Source organism: Colletotrichum abscissum (genome assembly GCF_030869225.1).
Source record: "Colletotrichum abscissum strain IMI 504890 chromosome Unknown Scaffold_16.1, whole genome shotgun sequence".
NCBI classification, from domain to species: Eukaryota; Fungi; Ascomycota; class Sordariomycetes; order Glomerellales; family Glomerellaceae; genus Colletotrichum; species Colletotrichum abscissum.
Window position 1 is genome coordinate 946249 of NW_026850054.1, and position 17796 is coordinate 964044.

Consider the following 17796-nt stretch of genomic DNA (forward strand, 5'->3'; position numbering starts at 1 on the left):
TCATATGCCCTACTTTGGTCAAAATTTCTCAACCTCGCAAGTCGGCGAATCAGCAAGAAAATTCAGCAGAGCAGGTCCGGCATCGGCTGCAGTCTCTAAGGGTCACCCAGCTTCTGCCTCATGAGATCAGCTTGAGACAGGTCTAACACTCGTGCTCAAAAGAGAAAAGACAATAATGAAATACGGCAAGCTCGGACAGATACTTGAGGCTTGCCAAGGGGGAGTTCCTGGAGTAGAGTGAGACATAGCCGATTTCCATATCTGGATAGTAAGGGAGATATGTTTCGACCTTGGCAGTCCTCGAGATATGACACCAGAAGCGGAAAGTGAAATCACGAATTACGCCCTTGTTTCGGACGCGGTTGTTCCGAGACCTGCTTAGACGCCCCATTGCCCAACTGCATATGCCTACGTGTTGCCAAATCCCTGGGGAAACATGTGGGTATGCGATAAGGCGCGAGACATGAGTGCGCCGAGTCTCACAAACTGTTCTGGCATCCCGTGCAAGACAGTCAAGGCAGTCCATGTGAGTAGCTAAAGCACCTAAGGATAGGATCGACTCGATATTGATGGCGCATAACAACTATTGCCTGATCCGCAAGTAAATCATTACTGAGACACAGCCGATCGTTCGTAAATCTCTTTTAAAGTTCACTTTCCCACCATCATTTTGCGCCAAGGAACTCAAGTTTACATATCTAGATAGCCAGCACGCCACTCACATGCCAATCCGTCCAACGATGCTCCCTCGAACGAGCGGCTACTTGCAACTGCTTGCATACCAGCAAAGTTCGAAGTCACAATGCCTGTCGCACAGCATACACGAACACCATTCATGTCTGGTTGAGCACACGTGAAACGTTCTCAGGTGATGTGGGAGTTGCAGTTGCCTAGGCAGCTACCACAAAGCATCCAAACACCAGTAGCTTCCTCAAATGAGAAAGAGAGGTCGGACGCGGATTATCGTGGACGTTGTATAACATCACACCCGGTCGTTTCTCCGCCCCGCTTTCGTTGAAGGATTACCCACGTAGCGGCACACCGGTTCCCAAATGCACGTCTCACGATACTAAACTAGCGCATTGGAGAATGCCGTAAGGGAATGGGCGGCAGCCAGGTCGATCGCTTTCTCTAACGCTGACTATACCCTACTGAGCATTCTAGTACCTATGAAAGTCACACGAACGGAGCTTTGGCGGACGGTTGCAGCTGCTTATTTCACTGATCTACCGTAGGTGTAACGCTACCAGCCCGGGGCCTTTCAAGTGGAACATGGTCTTAGACATTATCTGAGACTGTTTGAGACAATCGCAGGGTATCTATCACACCTGGTATTTGTGCTCATTATTCACTCTCCACCAAGACGTTGCTGAGAAAGTAACAATGCCCATTGGCTCGAGCAATGGATGCGAGATGTCAGCGTGGGCAGTTGCACTCTGTATGGTAGAAGCGCAAGGTATAATAATTGGGTGTGGTTTCCTTGGTTTTCTTACGGAAAGTTTTCCCGATCGTGATTATCCCTTCCCAACTATTTCTCTTAGTTGCCTACCTCATGATGAAGACCTCTAGGAACGGAAGCAATTCAAGTGCTGGCGGCGATACATACAAGCCTACCACTACTGGTACCAGCATGAAGAATCCTAAATCTGGCCCAAGTCGAGCAGACCCACGGTATGGTTCCCATGATGTCAAGAAAAAAGGGTTCTCGGATGTGCGCCAGGCGTCTAAGCGACCATTGCCCACGCAAAATGGCGACGGAACCTACCCCTCAGAACTTACTCGGCCTACCATGGTTCAGAATCTGAAGGCCCTACAGGCCGCAGGTGTGTGAAAAACTTTGCCATAGACGAAGAATTTGAGCAGATACTGACGGCGAGAGAAGATCTCAAGACACTCGTTCAGATCATCAAATCCAAGATCAAGAGGGAGAAGATCCAAGATGACAAAACCATGATCATGGAACGGACAATTCAGATTGTTGCCAAGCTCCCACACAACTCTCGCCTACGAGAGCAACTGACGAACACTTTCATTGAGGAGCTCTGGGGGTCACTTGATCATCCTCCGATGCTTTATATGGGCGATGAATACAAATACCGTCAGGCCGATGGGTCTTATAATGTTAGTCGACTGGCACTGAACACTTATATACACGTTCTAACGAGAAGATTCACAGAATCCAATGCTTCCAAGGCTAGGAGCTGCTGGAGGGCCATATGCCAGATCTGTCAAGCCTCGTATTGTCACCCTGGGCGCTATGCCGGATCCTGGCTTGATCTTTGATGCCGTGATGGGGCGCACGAGCTACAAGAAACACCCCAACAACGTTTCGAGTATTCTTTGGTATTGGGCAACCATTATTATTCATGGTTAGTAGACTTTCCCCGTGGGGACTCTGGGGACGTAAGTGTTCTGACGAATGGTAGACCTCTTCTGGACGGACTTCAAAGACGTGACGAAGTCCAAAACGTCCGCGTATCTTGATCTCTCGCCATTGTATGGAAGCAATCAGGAGATGCAAGATTCAATCAGAACATTTAAGGATGGCAAGCTCAAAGCCGATAGTTTCGCTGATAAGCGTCTTATCGGAATGCCACCCGGAGTCTGTGTCCTCTTGATCATGTTCAACCGATTCCATAACCATGTGGCGGAGAATTTGGCTGCTATCAACGAGGGAGACAGATTCACACCGCCAAGCAAAAATCTCAACGAGGAGAAGACAGCTGCGGCTCTGAAGAAATATGACGAAGACTTGTTCCAAACTGCGAGACTTGTGACATCTGGCCTCTACATCAACATCACATTGGTCGATTACGTACGGAACATCGTCAATCTGAACCGCACCAACACGACTTGGACACTCGACCCCCGACAGGAGGCTGGTATCGATGCCGGTACACCGGATGGAGCGGAGGCAGGCACTGGGAACGTCAACTCCGCTGAGTTCAATCTTTGTTACCGATGGCATTCGTGCATCTCAGACAAGGACGATAAGTGGATCCAAAAGTTCTACGGCAAGCTCCTAGGTAACAAGGGCCAGATGTCCCCCCAGGAAATGGCCTGCGTTTTCGGGCAATTCGAGAAGTCTATCCCAGATGACCCTGGCATGCGTACTTTTGCAGAGTACGAAAGGGGCGAGGACGGAAAGTTCGACGATGACGACCTTGTGGATTGCATCAGCTCTGCGATCGAAGACTGTGCTGGAGCGTTTGGAGCTCGAAACGTCCCTCAGGTTATGCGACCTGTTGAGATTATGGGCATCTTGCAAGGACGCAAGTGGAATGTCGCTGGTCTGAACGAGTTCCGAAAGCACTTTGGCCTCAAACCCCATGAAAGTTTCGAAGAAATCAACTCAGACCCCGCTGTCGCGGATCAACTAAGGAACCTCTACCAACACCCAGACTACGTTGAACTATACCCTGGCCTCGTCGCTGAGGAGGCAAAGACTCCCCTGACACCTGGCGTTGGCATTGCCCCCACATACACCATCTCTCGTGTCGTTCTCTCGGACGCTGTCTGTCTAGTTCGCGGCGACAGATACTACACTACGGATTACAACCCCCGGCACCTGACTCAATGGGGCTACAAGGAGGTTGACTATGACTTGAACGTCAATCATGGTTGTGTTTTCTATAAGCTGTTTCTCAGAGCTTTCCCCAACCACTTCAAGGGCAATTCTGTTTATGCCCATTATCCCATGGTCATTCCGCCGGAAAACCAACAGATCCTCACGGATCTGGGAAGAGTCAATCAGTTTGATTTTGAACGCCCGAAACCCATTCCAACAAGGACCAACATCACGTCTTTTGGCGGTGCCAAGTACGTCTTGGACAGCCAAAGTCGGTTCAAGGTGACGTGGGACGAGGGATTGTCCTTCCTGATGGGCAAGGGTGGAAGCCGCTTCATGCTTTCCGGAGACACTGACTTTCACACGGGCCAGAAGAAGTGCATGAGTGCTCAACTCTACCAAGACGACTGGAATTCTCATGTTAAGAAATTCTATGCCGATATTACGGAACAGCTACTTCGCGAGAAGTCATACAAGCTTGCCGGTCAAACACACGTTGACATCATTCGGGACGTAGGCAACATCGCTCACGTTTATTTCGCCGCCAGAGTGTTCAATCTCCCTCTGAAGACACACAAGAATCCCAAAGGCGTCTTCACTGAACAGGAGATGTATCAGATCTTGGCGGTAATCTTTGTCTGCATTTTCTTCGACATCGACCCAGCCAAGTCTTTTCCCCTTCGCCAAGCCGCGAAGGAGGCAGCGCAGTCGCTGGGCAAGCTTATTGAGACGAATGTCAAGATCACTACGAAGACAGGGCTTCGTGGGATCTTCACTGGCTCAGCAGACAAGCAAGACCCTCTCGCATTGTACGGAACCAACATGATTAAGGGTCTCGATAAGGCCGGTCTGAGCACCTACGATATCGCTTGGAGCCAGATTCTGCCTACATCGGGAGCGATGGTGCCGAATCAAGCTCAAGTCGTAAGTGGTCCGTTGGTGAACTCTTCATGCTATTGTTCTAATCCATACCCAGTTCGCTCAAGCGGTTGATTACTATCTTTCGCCTCCGGGGTCGAAACACCTCGATCAAATTCATGCCGTTGCCAAGGCACCCACTACCAAAGAGTCTGATGCTGTGTTGCTTGGCTACGCCATGGAGGGCATTCGACTTGCTGGCACGTTCGGTTCTTACCGTGAGGCGGCCCAAGACGATGTCATCGTGGAGGATGATGGTCGAGAAGTGCCTGTGAGAGGGGGAGACAAGATCTTTGTTAGTTTTGTGAGTATTCGTACCGCCGACCGCGACTTGTGACTTCCCCTCTGATTGACATGACTTGCAGGTGTCCGCCGCCAAGGATGCGAACCACTTCCCTCACCCAGAGGAGGTCAACCCGCGGAGGCCGATTGATTCGTACATCCATTACGGCCTTGGCCCTCACTCTTGCCTGGGGCGCGATGTAAGCCAGGTTGCTCTCACAGAGATGTTCAGAGCGCTCTTCCGGAAGACGAATGTCAGGCGAGTGCCGGGGCCCCAGGGGCTCTTAAAGAAGGTGCCAAGGCCTGGCGGATTCTTTGTGTACTTGAAGGAGGATTGGGGCCAGATTTGGCCGTTCCCAGTTACCATGAAGGTGATGTGGGACGATGAATGAGTTGCGTCGTCTACGGATACTCTACGGATACTATAGATCTGTGTTCCATGATATGACTCGGCGACGGATAGCTTGCCGACCGTGGAGAATGGAATGGAATTTTCCAATCAGGTTTCTTTTTACACGAATCAGTCAGCAACATTGACTTTTGGGTGAATGGAATGAATTTCACGCTGCTGTGAAAAATCGGGCTGCTTCAGCTGAGGCCGACCCTTCTCGGAAAGTATCCGTGGACCACCGTCACAAGTATCGGCATCTCCACCTGGCACCCCTGCATCGCCCTGGGAATTGAAGGGGGATTGGCGAAGGCCAGTTATTAGTGGCATTCTCTGTTTCGCCAGCACGGAAGAATAGTATGGAATCGCCAGTGAGCACATCATCCCTTGACAGTACAGCCGCGGTGGGCAGACGGTAAGACACAAATTTGGGCAAGTCTATCAGGGCCATCGTTGGAATTAGGCATATCTTAGATAGCAGAGAGTGTCGTTGTCTCATATGTTAACAAGTATCCCTTCGCATGCGATACTGAGGGAGGAGAGCGGATGCCCAGCGCCGAGACAACTGCCGCGCGGCTTTGAAGTAGTCGTGGATTTTTGATCTAGGCTTCAGAATGTTCTGACTTCTAACCTGGTACTGAATCTGTCAGTGATATTGGTGGTGTTCTTGCTATGCCTAGTGAGGAGGTGCAGTTCTATTGAAATGCACGTGTTCCTCTTTCGTTGTTCGTGCGCTTACGAACTTCAAGACTTTGCATGTAAGCTAAGACTTCAGATCTGCTGGGACCGGATTGGATCATTGGGCCAGGTAGCTGGAAATCCCAGTTTCTGGATATATCCGTTCGTGGCACCCAGCATATCCGCCTGGAGGGGTCAGCAGTGAGGGGCCGACGCACGCAGCACGTAGCATCGGAAATTAAGGAGACACAAAGGCGGTGGCCCCAGCGTGCCTGGCGGTTGACAGTTTTAACAATCTAGGAGCAACTTGACAGCCGGCGGCTTTGTGAATGAGCAGCCCGTGCTGTTGGGCTGAGCTGACCAAATGATGCGCGCGGCCCATGGCACCCACTCCCACGAACACACGTCTATTTCCAACCACTTTCCTGGCCTCTCCCTTGGAATGCGTGGGTGCCTTTCGGTGAGGAAGAATCAAGACCAAAAGAGCAAAAGTGAGACTGCGAGAGAATCCCTGATTTGGGCAGTGGGATGCCGGAGGTGGGTAAGTGTTTTCCCCCCATATCCCCCTTTCTGCTATCATCTCTTTGTAACAACCGCAGTCCAATTGGATAAGAGGAGTCGAGGACTGCTTTTGGATCATTCTTGGACCTCGGACGATGGAACCCCCACTTGCGGCCCTGATGTTGGCCAGTGATGTTTGGTTGCGTTTATTAACTTCGGACGGCGTTCGCGTTTTTTCTGTTTCGCATAGCCAAACAACCCTGCCGTTTTAATATATCTGGGGTACAGCAACCAACCGCGCTATCCACTCAAGCGCGTGGACCATCAAAGACCTTGCAGATGGAAGAGGACGAGAAAAAAAATTAGACTGGAAAAAGTCTAGACGCCCCTAGCTGGCTGAGGGTCAGCCTCGCAGACCCATGTTCATCCCAGGGGGCCATGTGTTGCAAGCGCATCGCCCAGCCTGTCATGTCGTAGAAGGCACTTAATCCCGGGCCGTAGCACCGGCACTGCTTGCCTAGCTCGGCCGGGTCTGGATCGTGCTCCGGGATGGCCCTCCGAGCGGACGTCACCCGACGGGCCTCGCTCTTCTATCCGAATGACTCGTTTTACTATTGAACATTCCCCTATTCGCTCAAGAGCGTCAATGGCAGTGGCTCATCTTTCCATCGTCAGGCGATGATAACAACCTACATCACTATACCCACGCTGCCGGGTCCCGACAATTCCCACAATCTTGACCGGAGCAGTGCGGATCTACTCCGTACAACATCAGATACATTTTACTGACCCCCTCCAAATGGGGCTGGAAACTGGGGGTAGCCATGGCACCTGGAAGCCGTCTGTCCCGATTTGGGTCTTGCATAGTCATGGGTTGTTGCTGAAGGCAAGACATATAATGGTTGGCACACCTCCTCCCACGATGTCTATCTCTTTTTGGCCCTTCTCTCCAACAACTTCATTTCTGTTCCCATTTGCGCTGGTTGCTCTTCCACTTTCTTTTGCCCATCTGCGACGGGTGTACACTCTCTTTGACACTCTCGTGTTCCATTCATTTCCCACCAGACGCATTTTCCGCATCCCGACGACATTTTCACACATTCACTTCTAGGTCATCAAACCTCACAATCATTCACCATGTTCAAGTCCATTCTTACCACGGGGCTCTTGGCTGCGGCTGCCGTAGCCCAGCAGACAACCTCATATGTCGACTCCGCAACTGGCATCACCTTCCAGAGATACACCGAAACCTCTGGATTCTCGTTTGGTGTTGCCCTGCCTTCAACTGTTGGCAAGGACTTTATCGGCCAGATCTCTGCTCCCATCACCGCGGGATGGGCCTCCGTCTCTCTGGGCGGTCCCATGACCAACAAGCTCCTTGTTGTTGCGTGGCCCAACGGAGACTCTATCCAGACTTCCATCCGAAAGGCGTCAGGATACTCGAACCCCGACGTCGTGACCGACTCCGGCATCACTCTCAAGCCTATTGAGTCTGGCACCTCCGTCAACGCCACTGCCTTCACTTACACCTTTGTGTGCGAGGGATGCATTACCGGTGACACAACCACCTTCACTGGCACTTCTGATACCACCACCTTTGGCTGGGCTTACTCGACAACTGCCCTGTCCGACACCACGAGCGCTTCTGTCGCTCTCAACTACCACGGTGCTGGATTTGGTCTTTTCGGTGCAAACCTCGCCTCTGCCAAGTCCGCCGATTACGCGACTTGGGCCGCGAAGGCCTCCGATGCCGTCTCCACTCCCGGCACTGGCAACGGAACTTCCCCGTCCGTCCCTGCTAACATCACCACCACGATTTCCAACACTACCTACGATTACATCGTCGCCGGTGGCGGCGCCGCTGGTCTTATTGTTGCCGAGCGTCTGGCCGAGTCCGGAAAGAGCGTCCTTCTCCTTGAGCGTGGAGGACCTTCTTTGGCGTCCAGCGGTGGCAAGGCTACCGTCGACTGGAACAGCACCGTCACCCAGTACGACGTCCCTGCCATGGGCTACTACCTCTCGACCGCCAAGGAGACCAGCGAGTACTGCACGGACACCGCTTCCCAGGCTGGCTGCATTCTCGGTGGCTCTACCATGGTCAATGCCATGATGTGGGTTAAGCCTCCCGCTCACGACTTCGACGACAAGTGGCCCACAGGCTGGAAGTGGAGCAGCGTTGAGGAGTCTGCCAACAAGCTCTACGAGCGAACCCCGGGAACCATCCTCGCCAGCAAGGACGGAAAGCGTTACGACCAGGGCGCCTACGATATCATGTCCCAGTGGCTGGCCGGCAATGGCTTCAGCGAGGTTGACGCTCTTGCCGAGCCCGATAAGAAGGAGGCAGTCTTCACCCACCCTCCTTGGTTGATTGAGAACGGTATGCGTGGCGGTCCCGTCCGTGACTACCTGCCTCTTGCCCAGGCTTTGCCCAACTTCAAGCTGCAGCTTAACGCCAAGGTCATCCGTGCCATCCGCAACGGTACCACCATCTCTGGTGTCGAGATTGAGACTGCTACCAACGTTCGCCAGATCATCAACCTGAAGTCCGGCGGCGCCGCCATCCTGGCTGCTGGTGCTCTCTCTTCCCCTCGTATCTTGTTCAACAGCGGTATTGGCCCCAAGGAGCAGATCCAGACTGTTCAGAACGGAACCGCTCAGGTCACCCTCCCCGCCGAGGCCCAATGGATCGACCTCCCCGTCGGCCAGAACCTCAAGGACCACCCCATCTTCACAGTCAACTTCAAGACCAAGTCCACCCTTAACTCTCTGGCCAGCACTGCATTCACCGCCCCTAGCCAGACCGACGTTGACCAGTTCGCTCAGGGATCCGGACTTCTGAGCCAGGCTGGACAGCGCCTGAACTTCTGGACCAGTGTCGAGGGCTCTGATGGTGGCAAGAGATACGTCCAGGGCACTGTCAACTCTCCTGCCAACGACACTATCCGCGTCAAGGTCTACCTCACCCACGGTCTCACCTCCGTCGGCGCTCTCGGCATTTCTGCCGACGGCTCCACCAAGCTCACCACCGAACCCTACCTTACCACTACTGAGGATAAGGAGGCTATCACCAGCTTCATGAACCAGCTTATCCAGTACGCCTCCAAGTCCAACAGCACCCTGACTCTGTCCGGCAACGTCACCGCCGAGAGTCTCATCTCCGAGCATACCACCGGTAGCCACTTTGTCGGCAGCGCTGTCATGGGCTCCACCAACGACGGAAACAGTGTCGTCGATACCAAGACCAAGGTCTGGGGCACTGATAACCTCTATGTCGTCGATGCCTCCATTCACCCTGACTTGCCCACTGGTAACACCCAGGCTATTGTCATGGTTGCGGCCGAGCACGCTGCCGCCCAGATCCTTGGAGGAGCTGGTAGCGCTACCAACTCTGGCTCTGATTCTAGCTCCGGTTCCGCTTCCGGCTCTGGCTCCGGCTCTGGCTCCGGCTCTGGCTCCGGCTCTGGCTCTGGCTCGACTGGTTGCAAGCGTTCTGTCAAGCGCCTCGAACGCCTTCAGCGTTTCCGTCGCGCTCACCACAGCTTCTAAATATGTGGATATGCTCTTTTATGTGTATACTTCTAAGTGTGGAAACTTGCCATTTGTATATAAAAGTAAACAGTACCAAGACTTGATTTCAGCAAAGTACTCTTGCCATTGTTGATTCCTTTCCGCTTTGCATAGATAAATTATGTAGCTTGATGGGAAGATGATGTGTAGCTGCCAGATTGTAAAGTTTGGTGAACACGACTGATGTTGATGACTAAACCCACGTCCGTGGGAAAGAAGAAGGAAAATAAGAAAAGATGACACATACTTCTTAGATCAGTCGCTCCTTTCTGAGCAATAATCTTACATCACCAAACAGGGCTCTTAAACCAAACAAGGCTGATGTGAAATCTAATTATACACCAGTGTGGTAAAGTTATACGTAAGGCGTGTTCAGAATAGTTGACGCTTCGACCTCTGCGATTATTGATAAAGCGAAAATACCTGTGGCACACGGTGACTCTTTGGGAATGTCGATTGGCAAATTTGCTTGTTTTGAAGGTGGCTACTTAGATTTACCAAGCTTACTTGTACCGGGCGGGCTGTGACTATGTATAAGTGTCGACCAGTTTATGAGAGAGAAGAGGCGAGAAAACGGTGTGCCTTAAGTGAGAGGCTAGGAAAGTTAGAGGTCCCCGAGTCCACAATAACGAAGCATCGCATGGCAGTGTTCGGAACAGGTGCTCCCTTTACTTATCTTTGTGATTTGCACGATTATTGATGATAGTATTGGTCGAGGCCTGCATATGTAGATAGGTTTTATGACAGTGATGAGTGATTTGAGCCGTCTATCTATTGCGCTCGTCTAAACTGAATAGCCGCAAAGAACATCTGTATTCCTGGGTTTCGACTAACTAATCTTGGTACTGTTTGCGGTTCTTTTGGGCACAAACACTGCTTCTAGCGTCTTTTCGGGATCTGGTGATTTGCTAAGGCTTCAGCTTCCGCTAAAGGCATGTTCGGGATGTTTGGCCGTAAGTCAAAGATCGATGGCAGAGATGGGCGAGCGGCCTGATAAGTGCGATGGCCTTCTTGAAAGTTGATTCAACCTACCAAGCGGATCCATTTACGGGAACGGTCATAGCATTGCTGAACTAAATCTCCGGTGGTTGCGTGGGAGAAACGGTCTCGTTCAGGAATGGCGAAAGCTCTTTAGTTCAATAATGTAGTCCACGGGCTATACGAAACTTCTATGAACGATTTCCCCGAACCTGGGAAGAGAGAACCCATCCGGCAAGCCTACCTCCAGACGCTTCGAGATGCGTGCTCGTATCCGGGAGAAAGTCAGTCATCTGGAAAAGGAGCATCCGTTCCGCTGGAGACCATTTTTTACCAAACTGCGGACGAATGTCTCAAGGCGGCGTAGACACTATCGGGCCAATAAGTAACGTGTTCGCGTTGGCCGTTGAGTCTCACATGATACCTGCGGGTTGCCGCGTCCCTGTGGAGCATTGTTTCGTATTTGGGGGCATGCAACATAGGTAGATGAATATAGTTTATTACGCCCGGGAAAGAATCTTCACAGCGGATTGCTACGTTAAATTGTCTACGTCTCTCTTACTGTCGTTCCGACCAGCTTAGTCCTGAAGAAGATCAAGCTTGGCGGGTGGGACATGCAAGGATGGGACCGAGCATACCAATCACGACAAAGGATCGATGATAAAACCAGTTAGACATGGCCTCAGAGTAGAGGTCCCACACGCTTCGCTTCCAGAAGGCAAACATGTAAGACTGAACTCACTCGTGTGTTACGAGCGACGGTGCCCAACGGAGGTGACGAGCATCCACGTACGGCCTACGGACTCGGAGGTCGGAAGTTTCCCAAGACCAATGCTGAGTACTTTGCTAGAGAGACTCCAGTACATGCTTCAAGCAACTAAAAACGTCAAGATCCCTGCTTAAGCAGTGCGTCCCAAATCCCATCGGAAAGCCTAGGAAGCTCTCGGTACAACCATTCCCACACAAGTCGTTATTATTCATGGATCCAAGTAGCATTAGGTATCAAGGTCCAGTCGTGTTTGGCATATTCTGCCTGTACCCTCTTTCTCTGAGCTTGATTATAAAGCCTTCTTCAACAATTCCAGTGTTCTGGGCATTAATTATAGTCTACCACAGTATTTCTATGTGGTGTTCATCGGGTGCTAAATGACAATAAAACAACCACGCCTTCTTCTCTATATTTGGTCTCTATCGTTAAGTTATAACCATGGAACTGATACTTTATTCTATTCCGCGCTTACTCAGTTTAACAGGGTCTCGCTCGCTTACTAGCAGAGGCGCAGCTTGCGGCCTGCTGGCTTGCTTACATCTAGCGCTTACACGTGCTACCATTGAACCAAGCTTTGAAAAGAAACTAAAGCTTGGCGTGAAGGAACCTCTCCGTAGGATGTTACTCAAATTTTTCCGTAGGACACGGAGAAACTTCAGAAAGTTCATGATAATACAAGTCTAAGAGTATATAAAGGACATTCTGATCACTGTTTATAACTCCTAACAACTCCATCTCATCCCTCTTCATAAGTCTCTTGCCCCAGAACAACAACTTTGCCACTTTCACAAGGATTCTACTTCTTTACACACAATGAAGATCACTCTATTCGCTGTCACTCTTCTTGCTTCGCTGGTATCCGCCAGAGAATTCGTTTTGTTTGATGATGCCAACTACAATGGTGCTTCTCATAGGGAGATACGCAATACCGATGGCGCCTGCTGTAAGTAGTGTCAATTATCAGATTCACCAACTCCATGCTCAAGAACAATATAGGGAATCTCAACGGCAAAGGCGATCGAGCAAGTTCCGTCGGAGGTGATGGAGGATGTACTACTTTCTTCCGGTGAGAAACCTCTTCGTCTCTCTACTCACATGGCTTACCTGTTGGCATAATATCAGAGAGCGTGACTGCAGGGGATCCAGCTGGCAGCAGCGCGGTTCTGCACCCACTGTTCCAGGTTTCCTTAATGACCACATCTGGTCATTCCGCAACCAATGCTAATTGGTCGTCACGTCAATTCTGGAAACAAATCTGGGCTACTTGTCCTTGTTGATTCTTCCACGAGGATCACCAAGCATCTGGCATACGAATACAGAAATATCTCTGGTCATAAGAATGGAAGAGGGAAGGAAATGCATGTTCTGAGTCATTTCATGTCTCCAGCTTCGCACAAGTCCGTTGCGATTAGTGTTACCAACAAAGCCCGTTGTCAGCTGCCTGTAACGCAAGAACCACAGCTTATACTCCGTCCATCGGACTTTGAGCCAGCACTCATCACATGTCAATAAACAACTTTGAACCGGGAGGGATGCGTTGCAGCTTCAGCATTATAAGATTGTGATCCATCGCTTGTTTGAGACATTGATTCGTCAAAGTCCCTGTTTCTGAAGCTCTATAGATTCATTTAACTTATTCAAAACATTGAAGATGGCCTGGTTGGGCGAGTATGCGCGCTCACAGCCCGCCGAAAAATATCCTTCTTGACATAATCTGTTGTCAATTACTTGTGTATGTCTACCTGGAGGTTCCGAAGTGGCAATAGACATTTGCCTGCTTAGTTTCTTTATTCAAAGATCTGGACCTGAGAATCTCCATGGTTCTCTTCCCCAAGTTATACCACGGGTAGAAGCCGCCTGTGTGTTGATGCTCGTCGCGATGGGCGACTCGGAAACGTGTAAGAAAGTAGAGATGAGAATTCGTCGGTTGTACTGCTTGTCCCCAAGATTGGGTTCGAGGTATTCAGTGGACTTCTATTTACGGATTTATCTTTTCGTGGGCAAAGCTCAAGTCAGACGCAAAGACTAAATATCTCTAGCCCCCCTTGTACTTCCAGAAATTTCTCAATGAGGAGGATGTCGAACTGTTAGCCCGGTCGCGATGTATAATGGTAGAGGAATTGGTTTGAGATGTGTCAAGAATGTGTAAAGGCCCCCTTCTATCTCTACTATGACAAGCGACTTCTGCCTCGAGTCCTATACTTCTTCCATGCCCTCTTGAAACCGCACATGGCGACAATTTCTCTCAATCCGGCCACGGATATGGCTAGTCGCCAGATCGTGCGCCCATGGACGTAGCGCAGCTAAAACGTACCTACCCAATCGCTCAACAACATCACTCCGTCAACACCCGCCGCACCCACTCCAGCTTTGTCGCGATAGACCGGCGTCCCAACCACGAATCTGGTGCCATCTCGTCAAACCCGTGGAAGCCGCCCGCCCATACGTGTAACTCTGCCGAGACCCCGGCCGACCAGAGCCGCGACGCGAACTCCACTGCTTCATCACGGCAGAACTCGGCGGAGCCCGCCTCAATGTACGCGGGCGGTAACCCCACTAGTGTCTCGGCCCGCGCAGGCGCCCAGTATGAGCTTATAGTGTCGCCGGCCCGGGTCCGGGCCCCGGCGCGCTCGCCCAGCGCGATGGCCCACGCCGCCGCGTTCTTAGTCCGGTCCCATGGCTCTACGCCGTCATCGAACTGCGCGCAGCTGATGGAATTGCAGCGGTCGTCGAGCATTGGGCAAGGCAGCATCTGCGCGTGTACCGGAGGGTTAAGCCCCGCGTCGCGCGCCCGCAGCGCGAGCCCGGCCGCCAGCCCGCTGCCTGCCGACTGCCCGGCCACCAGGATGCGCGCTGCGTTAATACCTAGTACGCCTGCTGACGCCTGCACCCATTTCAGTGCCGCGAAGCAGTCATCCGACGCTGCTGGCTGCGGGTGCTCCGGCGCGCGGCGGTACTCGACGCTTATGAGCACGGCGCCTGCGGCCACAGCCCAGTCCAGCGGCTGCGAGAGTCCGACGAGGCGGTGGAGGAAAATTAGGCCACCGCCATGCGCGTATAAGATGCAGGGCCACTGCTTCTTATCACTCACTGAGGCCGCATTGGGCGTGAAGATGGAGAGCGCGATGGGAGGGTCATTCAGGCCAAGGCCGGGGGCCGTGTGCTCGGCGTACGTGAGGGGCCGGTCGCCTATAGCTTCTGCGGCGGCGATGTGCGGGGCTTCTAAGGCACGGTCGGTGCGGGCGTGGTGATTGATGACGAACTCTGGGGTAATGGGGCCGAACGGCTCAAAGGCAGCTTGGATGGGCGCGAGCTCCGAGTCAAAAGGGGGTCGGGGGAGCCGCATGATAATGCGTATTTTATGGGGGGGAGAGGGATGTGGTAGGATGAAAAGAGAGTGTGTAAGTGAGCTGCGAGTATGCGTACCTCATAGATTGGTTCAGGAGAGAGGAGAGGCAACGGGACAATTTAATTGAGGAACTTGGAACCGCAGTGATCAAGATGAACAACGAGAATGTCCCTAGATGCTTGACGACGAGGCAACGTCTGTATCTTGGCGGCATTCGTAGCAGATACTGTCTTTGCGAATCCTTCACAACAGGCGACGTGGAGTTGCCGGTGATGGTGACAGTGGTCGAGATCGATCTATGTAGGCAAGTATATGCGAGCGGCGAGTGACAGGGGCCGCTAATTCATCTCGCTCATCCGAGATGGATAGCAGCAAGGGCTCTCTGCAGTTCAAAGATCCGTCTGGGAATACCCCTCTTGGGGCGTATTCCCATGAATGTTCCCACAGTGAACGGCACCGTGTACTTTCAGGACCCCGTTTTGATGCAGTCATGCAGTCTACCCTGGTCTGACCTACCGTAGTGCGGTGGAGGCAAAGTGGACATTCCAACATAGGAAAGAGGACGGGGAGGGGGTGTGAGTTGTGTTGGGCCACCAGACTTGACCCCGGCATGTTGACGTGGATGCAATTGAAAGCACTCACAATTTGGGTTTCTGTGAAGTTGATGAGAGTACATCAGCAGTAAGCCATAGCCATAGGTCAGCAACGACTTCAAGTATAGATATTGGCAGACGGCAGTTAAATACTTAGGCAAGTTGACTCATTCATTCATTCGATTTACCTTACCTTACCTCACTGAACATCATCAAGATTGGCCATCTTCCTTTCGAGCCAAGTGACTTTCTTTCTTCTTTCTATCTAACACACTTTCTCCCAAGACTTTACTCATTACTCTCAACAATGTCCCTTCCCCCTATTCCTCAGCTTGATCCTGCTACCTTTCGCTGGCACCCGTCGCCTGATGACCCCCGAGCCGTACGGCGCCTTGGGCTCGGCACCGAAGCTTGGGTCGGCCTGCGCGGCCCCAACTCTCGCGGGCAATATGATAACTACCTCAATACTACCCTCCGTATCGAAGCTGCCGGCCTTTCCTTGGCTGGCCTTGCGCGGCATCTCGCGGATGCGCTGGTTCATCTCCGGTTTTACCACCCCGAGGTCGCTTGCACCACCGCCTGGGCCTCCGAGTACGGACCCCCGCACATCATCTACACCCCTCCGACGTGCGAGGCCGAAGTCCTGCAATGGGCGCGGGCCGCCGTTGCCGTAAGATCCACGTCCCAGACCGGGCTGCAGGTTGCGGCCCAGATCGGCAAGCAGCGCCAGATCGACCCCGCCAAGTCCCTCCCGCCCGTGACGCTCGTCGTCGTGGCTGACGTGCAAAACGAGGAGGGGTTGCTGGCAGCCGGTGCACGCGTGGACGTTCTCGGCGTCTTTAATCACATCCACTGGGATAGCATCAGCGCGCGTGTTTTCGTGGGGGACCTGCTGCGCCGCCTTGGAGAGCAGCTAGGTGCCAGTAAGTCAGAGACGGCGTCGTCGCAGTACGCGTGGGGTAGCGAGATCGCGAACCTGAACGTGCCCGTTCTCGATGCGTGCAAGGTTGATGTCGGCGCTTTAGGCGAGGACTACAAGAAGACGCGGGATGAGTTCATCGCCGCCCTCCTCGAAAGCGGAGTGAGTTTCTTCCTTCAAACGCCTTTCTTCCAAAACATCATCCATCTCTCTCCGCTGCATTACCACAGCTAATGCCTCATAGTCTAGCTGGGGCTTACCTGTTGCTGCTGATACCGGCGCACCTCGCACGATATGGCGCACATTCACCGTCGAGCAGAGTGCTGCTATCAAGGCCGCCATCAAGACGCAGCTTGGTCCAAATTACACCGTCACTCACCTCGGCCACGCCGCCATGGTCCTTGCCCTGCTCCGGGCCCGGCCTCTCCCCGCCGACGTCTCGGATACGGTCGTCCTTGCCTCGCCGCTGCCCGTGAACGGCAGACGTTACCTTCGCGGCGACGCGGCGCAGCGCTATGGCTCGTGCCAGGCCGGCGCCTCAGTTGAGTTCGCACCGTTGCGCGAGTGGACCGTAGATGAGAGCAATGCCGATGCCGTGCGGACTACGCTGGGGGCGCTGGCAACGCACGTCAAGGACGGCTATGAGTATTGGCTACGAAATGAGTCTCAGCTCGCCGTCGACCAGGCCAAGGGCAATTTTCTCGCAAGCGTGCTCGGGTCGTACGTATTTTCTTATGTCAATGTTTGATCACTGGGTGCACCGGCTGACACGGCGTGTAACTGATTAGTGCACCGCCATCGTTCCCGCCTACTAGCTTTCCGGTCCGTATCTTGTCCTCCAGACCATTCTCCTCAATATGACGGATCTTTGTATTCTGACATTACGCTTCTCTTGCAGGTCTTTGCCAGCGACGGCATCGTGGACAAGTACATCCCTAGAGAGGTATTCGGCGCGGGCGAAGAGAAGCTCCTCGTTGTGGAAAGCTGCTTGTTTCACCTGGATACTTATCTCTCCGACGTGTGAGTACATGTGTTCCTCATAGTCTTTGAAAACCCCAATGATTTGGCTTGCACCTGTTGCCGGCAACATGCTAACCACTACACCTTGCATAGGCTCGTCAGGATGGACAGCTGGAAGGGCGCCACGGGGCTGTCCATTTGCTTCAATGACGGCCGCTTGAACGCGACGCTTGCAGATCAATTTCTTGGCTACATTACAGAGTTCATGCTGAAGTTCGCGGAGCAGTAATTGGAGCTTATCTTACATGGAACGTTGTCGAAAGAAG

General features: G+C 52.5%; 5 protein-coding genes across 5 annotated transcripts; 4 read left to right on the forward strand and 1 right to left on the reverse strand.

Annotated features, from left to right (window-relative positions):
- Positions 1–1555: 1555 nt before the first annotated feature.
- On the forward strand, positions 1556–5160 carry CABS01_07644 (linoleate diol synthase; the record flags this gene model as incomplete). Its single annotated transcript, XM_060541006.1, has 6 exons — positions 1556–1823; positions 1883–2121; positions 2177–2369; positions 2427–4492; positions 4545–4790; positions 4852–5160. The coding sequence occupies 6 exons, from the start codon at positions 1556–1558 to the stop codon at positions 5158–5160; spliced, it is 3321 nt and encodes a 1106-aa protein (XP_060403174.1).
- A 2312-nt stretch (positions 5161–7472) lies between these two features.
- CABS01_07645 (GMC oxidoreductase) lies at positions 7473–9881 on the forward strand (the record flags this gene model as incomplete). Its single annotated transcript, XM_060541007.1, has 1 exon — positions 7473–9881. The coding sequence occupies one exon, from the start codon at positions 7473–7475 to the stop codon at positions 9879–9881; it is 2409 nt and encodes an 802-aa protein (XP_060403175.1).
- A 2581-nt stretch (positions 9882–12462) lies between these two features.
- On the forward strand, positions 12463–12719 carry CABS01_07646 (uncharacterized protein; the record flags this gene model as incomplete). The annotated part of the gene is made up of 2 exons (XM_060541008.1): positions 12463–12592; positions 12646–12719. 2 exons carry the CDS (start codon positions 12463–12465, stop codon positions 12717–12719), a joined length of 204 nt encoding a protein of 67 aa, XP_060403176.1.
- A 1265-nt stretch (positions 12720–13984) lies between these two features.
- Positions 13985–14995, reverse strand: CABS01_07647 (uncharacterized protein; the record flags this gene model as incomplete). Its single annotated transcript, XM_060541009.1, has 1 exon — positions 13985–14995. The coding sequence occupies one exon, from the start codon at positions 14993–14995 to the stop codon at positions 13985–13987; it is 1011 nt and encodes a 336-aa protein (XP_060403177.1).
- A 903-nt stretch (positions 14996–15898) lies between these two features.
- Positions 15899–17759, forward strand: CABS01_07648 (uncharacterized protein; the record flags this gene model as incomplete). The annotated part of the gene is made up of 5 exons (XM_060541010.1): positions 15899–16672; positions 16755–17230; positions 17299–17332; positions 17409–17530; positions 17624–17759. 5 exons carry the CDS (start codon positions 15899–15901, stop codon positions 17757–17759), a joined length of 1542 nt encoding a protein of 513 aa, XP_060403178.1.
- Between the last annotated feature and the right edge of the window lie 37 nt (positions 17760–17796).